This window comes from Mus pahari, chromosome 13, assembly GCF_900095145.1.
Source record: "Mus pahari chromosome 13, PAHARI_EIJ_v1.1, whole genome shotgun sequence".
NCBI classification, from domain to species: Eukaryota; Metazoa; Chordata; class Mammalia; order Rodentia; family Muridae; genus Mus; species Mus pahari.
The window spans coordinates 31,669,082-31,680,452 of record NC_034602.1 but is presented as its reverse complement, the minus strand read 5'-3'; the positions used below and the strand labels follow the sequence as shown (position 1 = coordinate 31,680,452).

The window sequence follows — 11,371 nt, the reverse complement described above, 5'->3', positions numbered from 1 at the left end:
CTATGTGCTCCAGCCCATTCTCAACCACTGCAGTGCACAGCCCTAAACCTATGTGCTCCAGCCCATTCTCAACCACTGCAGTGCACAGCCCTAAATCTCAGGCAATGACACCCACAGAGGGAAAAAGGGTAAGAATGATATAAGGGCCTCTGAATGACATTCAGGTTGCATCATATACAGTCCTTGGAGCTCAATGTTCTGGCTAGAAGGATAACTGGCTGCAGCCATCCCTAACATTTCAGTAGGTTCTGTGGCTAAGAACAAGCTTACATCAGGCCTGCATGCCCTGAGCTCCCGCCAAGGAGATATGTCAAAAAGCTGTGGGTCCCTGGGGTGCTAATTAAGAAAGAAGACCAAGCATGTCTTAATTTTATTCTATCTATCTATCTATCTATCTATCTATCTATCTATCTATCTATCCATCCATCCATTTATCGTGTGTGTGTGTGTGTGTGTGTGTGTGTGTGTGTGTGTGTGTGTGTGTGTTCGCGCACGCACGTGTGATGCTGCGGGACAGGGTGATGCCAGCCTGGGAAATTGACTCTGTGTGGAGTATTCAATGAGCAGGAGAACTGTAGTTGAACTCTCAGCATTTACAGGCAAAGAACCTGGCCTTGCCTGTCAGCTCTGCTGCTCGAAGGCTATGTGACCCTAGGCAGGTCCCTCACAGTCTTCAGACCATGTTGTGTGTTGGGGACAACAGCAGCATCTACTCTCTGGGCTTTTATGAGGATCTGTGGTGTAGAGCTGAAAGTTCATCTTTAGACACGAGGGGACAAAGTGCTTGCTGCACAAGCATGGGGGCCCGAGTTCAAATCCCCAGCATTCAAAAATAAAAAAAAACCCAGGTGCAGAGACACAGGCCTGTAGTCCCAGTGCTGAGGCGGAGCTGGAGAGCTCTTTGGGGCTTGCTGGCCAACCATTCTAGTCACATCAGTAAGTGTCACGCTCAGTGACAGACCCTGTCTCAAAATATGTGCAGAGCAACTGAAGAAGACATGTGACATCAACCTCTGGTTTCCACATGCATACATGCACATATACACACTAATAATAATAATAATAACAACAATAATAAAATTTAGAAATCACCCTTACACTTGACAGGTCACAGCTTGGGCCAGGCCACGGGCAGAAGTGGATGCAGGCTGGCGGGTGATCTTAGGGAATGGAATGTCATGGGCTCTGAGGGTCCCAGGTGGGAAGGCAGATCACAGGTCTGCAGCTGTATGCATTTCTCACTATAGTGACAGCACACACTTGATGCTGTGTTTCAACAGGGTGCATTTCCTTCAAAATGTATGCTGAAATTCGGTCCCCAGTGGTGCTGGTCAGTCTTTTTGTCACAGTGAAGAATGCCTGAGAGGGAGCAGAGGTCTCCTTTGGCTCCCAGTTCACTGTTCCTGTCCCCCATCAGCTTGCTCTATTGCCGCAAGCAGGGCATCATGGCTGAGGGCTTGGGGTGAGGTAAAGTAGTTCACATCGTTGTGTCTGGGAAGCATAGAAGAGACAGGGAAGAGCTGGAGACAAGATCTATATTCTAGGGCAACCCCCCCCCCAGTGGTACACTTCTTCTAACTAGGCCCCCACCTTCCATGTCCATCACCTCTAATAGTTCACTCAAATGATGACTCCACCAGAAGACAAATTCTCTTAGGAAGCCAGAGCCCCTAGAATCCAACTACATCCCCAAAGGCCTTTGGAATGCTGCTGCAATAGGGATCAGACCTTCAGCACACAGGCCTTCTGAGGGGAGACCCCCATCTCCAAACCAGAACTACAAAACAGTGTTGAAGCCTTTAATGGGGCTCAGAAGGCTCCCCCTTCGTGAAGATGCCAATGCTGTACTAAGGGCAGTGAGTTAGCTCAGACAGGATGCTCGAGATGTGAGCTCAGCTCCCTTCTTCCTTCCTCCCAGGTGACTGATGTCCTGTGGCTCTCATCTGTGTGTTGTATATCTCTACCTCATCCTTGTAGGGACAGTGACATACAAAGCCCACCCAGGTTGCCCAGGATCCCCCTTTCATAGCTAGAACTTCATCACATATGCAAATCCTCCACCCCCCTTTTCAAAAAAGAGCAACATTTATAACCTAGGCCTGGATTGTTGAAGGCCATTATACATTATGAGGTGGGTTAGGAGCAGGGGTTGGACATGTGATTGGAAACTCCCCTCTCTGGATAAGCACACACAGGACCTGGAACCCCCAGGAGAAGTCATGTGACGGCAGTTCTGGGTACCTGGCAAGTTGTCACCCAGCAGATGACAGGAATGGACATGCACATTGGTGTTGTGGGAGACACACTGGCTATTCTAACTCAGCACCCAGCAACCGTCACTGTGTACCCATCTCTGTAGTCACTTACCGTTCTCAGTGCATTTTTGGATAGATCCTGCCGGGCCTTGAGGAATCCTCATTTGCTCCAGTAGATCCAAGGGATTCGATCCTGAAGACCCATGAGATTCATCTAGGAGTTTAAGAGGCCTGGTGGGTGCTGGAGTCTTCTGCCTGTCACACATTCTGACACAGTGTGCAGGGAGGTGGAATTACCAGCATAAGTCAGAACAGTACAAATGATCTGAGCATGTTACCAAGGCTGAGCACCCACAGACATCTGGTAACCCATAAAGGACAGAAGTGGGAACACACAGAACCACATATGGGTGTTTCTGGAAGACCTCTTTTTTAGCTACTCAGAAGTTGTACTAGAGTGTGAGACTTGAGCGGGGAGACCTGGTAGCTGTAGTTTATCAGGGATCCTGTGGTAAGGCTTGGGGCAAGCAGGAAGAGGAGGAAAATGCCTGCAAGGACGAGATGAAGGGCATGGACAGCTCCTGCATGGAGATGCTGTCTTCTGGCTGATCAGAACTCATAGTACCATTATCACACCTGTAAGATTGTCCTTAAGTAATGCCACATTCCGGGATCTGGACCTAGGGTTACAGTGTGCCTTTGGGAGAAAAAAGTTGACAGGCAATGCCTGTCCTTTCTATGGTGACCAACATACCCTAGGATGTTTGCTCAAAACCATCCCAGACAGCCCAAATCTTAAAACATTGGTCAGTCCCAAGCAACCCGGGAGAGTTACCAGTCACCACCACATCCCCATCATGTCCCACACAATCTTCTTGCCTCAAGCCCCAGCCTAAGGCAGGACCCACCCACTGTGCTTGCGCTAGTGGTTGCTGTCCTTGGTCTTCTTGCCAGGCAGGGTGTGAGCAAAACCTTCTGGATTAACTAAGAAGACTCTGGAGTCAAACAAGATGACCTTGAATTCTGCCCGAGCCCCTGAACATTGAGGTCAGGGGCAGAGAGTAATGCTGTCCCTGATGACTGTCACTGTCTTGTCTTTGAAACAAAAGCAGTGCCTGAGTCTTGTAGCTGGGTTCTCAAGAGACTCAGACTTCCATCTGCATGGTGTCTGCATGGGACCTAAAGCAAAGCTTACTGTCATTATGACGACTGAAAAGTGTTGTCTGCCCTGAGATCCTAGACTGAGAAACAGGAGGGAGGAGGGGGAAGGGAAGACTGGAGGGGAGGGAGGGAGGAAGGAGAAAAGGGAGGAGAATAACAACACTTCCAGAGTACAAGCAGCCAGAGAAACACCAGGATCTTCTAAAAGCAATAATCTACATCAGATGCTATGATGAGTTCTTGAAACTCCAAAGAGTGACATGTGTCCCCAGGATGCAGGAAGTTCATCTGAGATCCACCACCACACAAGCAGCAGAACATGATAGGGGTTTTTTGCTGTCATGGAGGACCGGACTGAACCCACTGTGAAGGATGGACAGGCCTTCCTAAGTATGAACATGATTTCTGGCTACTTCTCTCCAACCATGTAAACTATTGTGGCAGAAATGAATCATTTCAGCTCAGGGCACCTTTTTGCTTTTGATAAAGGAATTGAATAGCTACTTCTAACCCTAACCCAGAATTTTATTAGGTTGTAATTTCACCACCTCCAGAGCACATTGGGGTTTTGTGGCTATGTATTTAGGGCCATGCCACCCCCTCCTCTGAGCCCACCCACCACACCATCTGTAAAGCAACCCATAGGCCCACTCTGTGGGAGCCGGAGTCTGCATTCCTAACCTGCATTTCTCTTCTCCTTGCTCTGGGAAGCAGTTACCCCCTTGCAGCTCTGATTCACAGGAGTGGGGGTAGGGGAGCTACACAATTTTTCCATAATTTTAAGGACCTTTTCCTAAAACTAGTATTTTTCCAAAATTACCTTGTATTTTTAGCATCATTTAACATTCTACTGTATTGTGAGTTGAAATTTTCCTCTCTGGATTACTTTCATGGCCATCTGATGGCATAAAAGGTGTATTTTCAGAAGGGATATAAGTGTGTCTAGCATCACTCCTGAGAGCTGGAATGGGGTCATAAAGAGGGGTGATTGCTTTCACCAGGGAGGGAGAGCTAAGTATCCACTCCAAGTCCTGCTCCCCTACCTCCATCAGGTTCCATGAGCTTGGTCTTAACTGATACACAGCCCAGTGTTACTGCTTAGCCACCTCATCTGTAAAATCATGCCATAGGGTTGAGGTGAACATAGCAAATTTGCAATTCTCAGGACAGGTAGCAATCAGAAAGCAGTTGTTAATGTTATCATTGACTTTGTCCGGTCTTGTCCTCAGCCCAGGCCAGGGTCTAACAAGAGAGAGGCAAGGCAGCTTTAGAGAGGATCACTATGAGGAGTTTCAATCCAGCCCTGCCCTCTTCTAGCAACTTGAACTTGACAAATAATGCAAACTGTCCTGGCAGGAGTGAAGATATTCTAAAAAGAGACACTAGTGTCCCACCCATTGTCACCTTCCAAACAATCAGTGTACTGAAAGGAATAGCTGGGTCAGGAAGAAAAGGTTTGAGTGGGTGTGGCCCCATAGACTCAGTGTTTGAATGCTTGGCCCACAGGGGGTGTCATTATTAGGAAAGTGGCAGGCCGGGCGTGGTGGCGCATGCCTTTAATCCCAGCACTCGGGAGGCAGAGGCAGGCGGATTTCTGAGTTCGAGGCCAGCCTGGTCTACAAAGTGAGTTCCAGGACAGCCGGAGCTACACAGAGAAACCCTGTCTTGAAAAACCAAAAAAAAAAAAAAAATTAGGAAAGTGGCCTTGTTGGAGTAGGTGTGGCTCTGTGAAGTAGGTGTGGCCTTGATGGAGGACGTACGTCACTGTGGGGACAGGCTTTGAGGTCTCATATGCTCCTAGCGTGGCCATCTCCTTCAGCTGCCTGTGGACCAAGATGTAAAACTCTCAGCTACTTCCAGCACCATGTCTGCCTGCACGCTGCCATGCTTCCCGCCATGATGATAATGGACTGAACCTATAAAATTATAAGCCAGCCCCAACTAAATGTTTTCCTTTATAAGAGTTGCTTTGGTCATGGTGTTCCTTCACAGCCATAAAACACCAATTAGACAGAAAGGCTGAAGCCATGGTGTCAGCCAGAGGAGGGACTTGTTTCAAGGAAGGAGGTTTCACTGAACGTCGACCTACTTGCAGGAGAAGCTGAAGTCGGGGCAAGAATAGACCAGGACTGCTTAGTTATTCACGACTCTCGCCTTCTGTAAAACCGAAACCTCATGTCACAACCTCATTGGCTTGAAGCTCACAGGACATCGCTGTGTTTCTTTTCCCTGTGGGCCCACACTGATATATCTCCTCCATCTGCTTTTAACCATCACTTGCCATATTGAGGATGGGCAGCCGAGCCTAACTAATTAGGATTGCCAGGGACCAGGCTCTGACCTTAACAATTCCAGCAACAACCTGACTCCAGCTTGATTTTTGTTATCTGTAAAGAGGAGCTACATAGAGACCCATGGATGTTCTGGAAGATCTGGCTCCATAACCAGGCAGAGTAAATCCTCATTTGCTTCAGCTCCTTCCTTCCTCCCCCTTCCTAGCCTGGCCTTGTAACAGCCTCCTCCTGGAGAGCCAGCGACTGACATTGTGACTTCCAACTGGACAAGTTAGGAGAGTGCTGAGCAAGCCCGTCTGCCATAGCTCCCTCCCTCCCCTAGGGAAGTACCCTCAGGGAGACGGGCTAGCCTAGCTGCGTGCTGCTAGCATGAAATGCCACTGGCAGGGTTATCGTCATGAGGCTGGAAGTCTGAGGGAAAAAGTTTTGCAGTGAAAGAGTACCTTGATGACTGGGGCAAGGAATGCCACAAAAACCATACCACACCATGCAACCAACACCACACAGGAGATTTTGGGGGGAAGGGGAAGATGCAAAGGCCATCTCTGAGTGGGGATGGAAAACCCAGAGTGGGGGGAGAAGCATAGGTCCTGATGGTGCAGGCTTTATAGATGGTATGGGGATGGTGCTTATGGAAAATACACAACAGTGGTGGTGTGGAAACCTGTGTCCCATTGGCCTTTAGTGATGGTTGATCATTAGCACTGAGCCTTTGAAAGTGGGGAGGAACCTGGTTCTGGAATATAGGTAGTTCTTAGTTGGCTAACAGGGAGATCAAGGTGTTGGTGGATCTGGTGGAGGCTGGTCTCTGCTTCCAATACGGCGCCTCTCAGTGTCTCTGCATGTGGAAGAAGATAGAAAGGTGAGAGGAGTCTGTCTGAGGGAATCCCATTTGTGATGGATCCACCTTCATGACTTAATCGCCCCAGAAAGGATTCAGCCCCATCACGGTGGTTTGCAGAACTGTATCAGAGACCCATCAGCGCTTTTCGTCCCGGTGTCCACCATCAGCTCAATGCCCAAGAGATGGTATCTCTCACCCCACTACTTCTCATATGCTTCCCCCCCCCCCTGAGACTCATAAGGAAGGAAGGGTACAAGTGTCCTTCCCCCAGATGTTGCAGGTACTGTGAATTCTGTGAAACAGTGACTTCATGGTGTCCTTTGGGAAATGAAGCCAGGCGCATAGCTACTTAGGGCAGTAAAGACAACCCAGACAGCCCCAGGAGTGCCCTGGGTAGGGTAGAGCGAGCTCCTCATGTACTCAGTAAGCATCCACTGCTGGCCTTCTGTCTACCCACCACTCCCTGCATTCTGAGGACACAAGAAAAGATAGGTAGAGTCCACCCGTACACAGGGATGCAGACCACAAGACTCATCCCATTTCATTACAAAACACCATGAGGGTGAACATCACCGCGTTTCAAATAAGGAAAGTTAACACCGGGTGGTTCGAAATTCTGTCTAAAGTGGCTCATCTTCTCTGTTGGCACAGACTCTCTGACAGCTGAACCCCTGATTCTCCCCTTTCCTCTTCATGGCTCACAGACTCTCTGTGGACAAACAAGGCGCCTCCCTTAAAGCACGGCACCCTTTACTACCCGCTGTGCTTTGAAAGGGCTGTTTCGATTATTCTCTACAACAACCCTATGGATCTGACACTGTCCTTGTTTTACACAGAGACAGCATGAGTCTAAATGTGTTTGACCGGAGGATCGGGAATGTATGCGTGCCTAGGCTCTTAAACCCTGTAAGCTCGTTTTCAATCAGAGATTAAATGGAATTGACAAAAATCCCTAGCATTGCTTCTGGGGAAGTGCCGCTCAAAACCACTGTCACCTTGTCTTCGATCAATAGATGATTGTAGTATGCCGGAGTCAGGCCTGGCAGCCATAACAAGGATGCCTTGGAGGAGCGAGGAGTCAGGCTTTCATATATCCAAAAGTGGGTTTGAATTCCCTGTGAGATCAAGGATGGCTATGAATTTAGGGTCCTCCTGGGATTCCAGATGTGTGCCTTGTAGCCAGCAAGCCCCATCCTGTCCCCACTCCCACCCACCCACCCCCAGTGCTGGGGTCACAGGCAAGATTAGTTAGCAACCACACCTGGCTTTTTTCATGGGTGCTAAGGATTTGAACCCAGCTCCTGATGCCGGCTCAGGAGCCGTAGCCTCAGCTGAGTGTTGTTTATTGAACAAACCTTTACTGAAAGCTAAACACCATGCCAAGAGCTACAGGAGCACAAGCGTCCCTGGGAAACCCAGAATCCCACTGAGTTCTAATCCAGACACAAGCAACAGTGACTGCATTCCAGCATCTATCTTTTAGTTTTTCTTTCTGTGCAAGGCTGGACCAGTTAATGAGGTCGATTTTGAGCATATCAGGGGTGGAGGGAACGCATATATCCTTGATACCGTGGTCCATATTTTTCTTACAAACTGAGGCTGTATAGTTGTCTCATGTCTCATGGGAAGGGGAAGAAGTAATGAATGCTAAAATAAACCTAATATTTATCAGGGATTACATTTTCTTCTCTTAATGGTCAGTTTTTAAATACCTACCTTGAAAAAAAAAGTTCAGAACAATGAAGACTGTTTTCTTTTCTCATCTCATCGTGATCATGGTGGGGAATTGATTTATTCCAGCTTTCTTTGGCTCAAGTATCATGTGGCCCCACCTGCCTCTTGCTGCGGCAGCAGCCAGTGCTAGTTGCAGAAGAGAATCTTGCAACGTGGTTTTACAGCCAGCTAGCTACTTTGCTGACTGTTTACTGGATGTTTTTTGTTTCTCCCTTTCCACAGAAAAGCCTGGACTCCTACTGCTTCCTCGTCTTCGCCACAATATGCATCGCAGGTGCTATCTACTTCTATTTTGTCCTCCCGGAGACCAAGAACAGAACCCACGCAGAAATCAGCCAGGCATTCGCCAAGAGGAACAAGGCCCACCCCCCAGAGGTGAAGGCTGACTCAACCATGGCAGAGGAGAAGGCCAACAGCCAGACTGAGCCCGATTCATCCTCCACGCTAGACAGCTATGGTCAAAACAAAATTGTCTAAATGTGTGTTCTCGCTATAGTAACCCAAGACTTTCCAAAACACTTAGAAGGTTTCAGGTGACCAAAGTCACGTGAGACTCTTATACTGGGGAGTTAGAAGAAACCTGTGGGACTCGAACCTCACAACTGCACGTCCAAACTCCCCTGGAAGCATTCCCTAGGTTTCCTACACTCACCATACTATACAGACCAAGGACTGCCTTCCTCATGACTGAACCCACAGTTTTGAAATAAAGTTGGGGGAAAGAGAACAGGTTGCCTTTTCATAGGAAAGCCATCTGGTCTGATGGACACTCATTGCACTGGGAATGGCAGCCTGGGGCTTGTCTCAGCTGTGCTGTTGCTAAGCAACCCTGACCTCCCCTCAGCCTCTAGCCTCCAGGCCCCCAGACCTTGGAAGATTCTTTGTCCCACTAACAAATGCCTGTTGCTAATCTTTGGCTCCGCCCTGTGGACCTGAGGCTTAGGAACACTTCGTACCCACCCACCAGGCTGCTGATCTTACCAAGGCAGGCTCTGCCCCCAGCACTCAAGGCTGCCAGGCCTGAGGCTGTCTTTAGTTTAGACTGTTACAGGGAGCACACAGAGGATCAACCAGTCATATGAAAAAGAACTTTGTGGTACCTAGGGAGCAGAGCCTGCAAGGTGGGCCCTGAACACGGAGAATGACTCTGAGACTACACCTAGGTTTGATGGGAAAGAACACTGGGATGGATTGATGATGTCTCTCTGCCCTGGATGTAGGAACGGCAGCCTCAGTTCCTGAGCCTTGTGTTTGCAATGTGAAGGTAACAAACTGCCTGGAAAGACACTTGACATCACTCCTGGTGCTCAGGTGAAGGCTGGGGTGGTGGGGACCACCTGTCTCAACGGTTGTTTAGGAAGTCAAAGAAGCGGTTCTAGAGGAGGGTGTTTGAGTGGGTGTCTTGTTGGGGCAACTTGCATCTTGCCATCGTCATGTTTGGCTGAATCCCTTCTTCTGCCTCCAAAACAAAGTACATATAACAAGTGTCATATGCAAATGGCAAGCACATTAACTGGCATTGGCATGTTTAAGGCTAGGATGCCTGAGAGGGTATGTGGTTCCAGGAAGGGAAGTCTCCAGAGCAGGCAACACTGCTATTTTCCTGACCATTCTGGATGAAAATGGCCTTAACCAAAACCTGTGTTCTGACTTCTCCCTTCCCGTTGAACACTCTTCATCTTGGGCCTCTCCTTGGTGCATTCCTGGCTCAGGGAACCATACCATCCAGCCCTGGCTTGAACACTGTGTGTCGTCAGTATAGAGAGAATGAATGACACAGATAGATTTGACAAGGGCCTGTCACAAAGGGAACCAAGTGATTGTAAAACAGAAATCGTCACATTTGAAAGCTGGCATTTAAGTAGTCTGTCAATAAATATTTATTAGTCAATCATTATTCTGCCTTGGCTGGGTACTGCAGACAGAGCCATGGGCAAGGAAACACACTGCCCTGACCTTCGCACTCTCATGTCTGACCGAGAAGCGCTGTCAAAGCACTAATGTGGGGTGCGGTGCCTTCCCTGGGGGGTGGGCATTGGTAGCGGGAATAGATGGGGTCTTAGCTGAGAAAGAGGTATATCTTCTCAGACAAGGGATGAACAGAGGCAGGGCCAGTGACCATGAAGCCAGAGGCCAGCAATTATTATTGTTATGTTCTTATATTTGAAATTGTAGTGAAGCCACACTAAGGGCGTTTTGAAAAAAAAAAAAAAGAATCTCATAATAAAACTGATCATCTCCCTGGCTTCATTGTTTCACTTTTCACACACAGCCCTGTCCCTTGCCTGCCCGTTATTAATCCAATTGCAAACACAGAATACATAAAGCACGATTACGATCATCTTTCGCTTATCTCCAATTTTCCCCCACTCGATAGTAAGTCAAATACATCATCTCAGCCCCGAAGACTTTTGTTCGCACCCTGGTGCCCGCTGCAGAGACTTCTCCGCATAGAAAGCTGTTTCTTGGATCCTAGAAGAAAATGGAGATCCAAGAGTCGGAGTCAGGTGCACCCTGAAGGCTTGCCAGCCAGAGTTTGGCTGGGTGACTGTGGCTGTTTATGTTCTGCATCCTTGCGTGGTCACCAAGAGAAGTTTGGCTGTCAGCCTCACCCTCTGATTCCCACCCAAGCTCTAGGCGTGAGGACCTTGCCGATCCATTTCAGCTATTTCCTTGTCTCAAACAAATGCATGCAGACCACAGCACAGGCCCACTACAGTTCTCAGGAGCATACAAGGGGGACTGAAAGAAGAGAGCAGAGACTTCCAAATGAATCTGAAATGGACTCGCCACCCACAAAGGCAGGGTAAAGACTTCCGATCTGAATTTAACCAGACCAACTTGCTGCTTTCAAATAAAAGTACACAGAAGGTTTTAATAAAGTATTTCCTCCTCACAGAGTCCCTGAAATAAAGATAGTTCTTTCAGCTTCTGGTGCTAATGTACACACACTAAGCCATTTCTCTCCTGCTAATGTAACTAAAAGCCGGGACAGTATCTCAATGTAAACACACACAGACTTAAGATAAGAAAGCAGGTGAACTGAAGGTGGGATTCAAACCAGAAGAACCGTTCATGCAGCC

General features: G+C 48.3%; 1 protein-coding gene across 3 annotated transcripts in view; it reads left to right on the top strand.

Moving 5' to 3' along the window:
- The window catches only part of Slc2a9 (solute carrier family 2 member 9), a 124,505-nt gene extending 113,992 nt beyond the window's left edge, over positions 1 to 10,513 (top strand). The window contains exon 12 of one of the 3 annotated variants that reach the window (XM_021211027.2): positions 8,511 to 10,513. In XM_021211027.2, coding sequence (XP_021066686.1) covers positions 8,511 to 8,765 — 255 coding nt within the window. In that variant the 3' untranslated portion in view covers positions 8,766 to 10,513. The remainder of the gene's footprint in view (positions 1 to 8,510) is intronic. The other 2 variants (XM_029545481.1, XM_021211028.2) reach the window with 2 other exon arrangements.
- Positions 10,514 to 11,371: the final 858 nt, after the last annotated feature.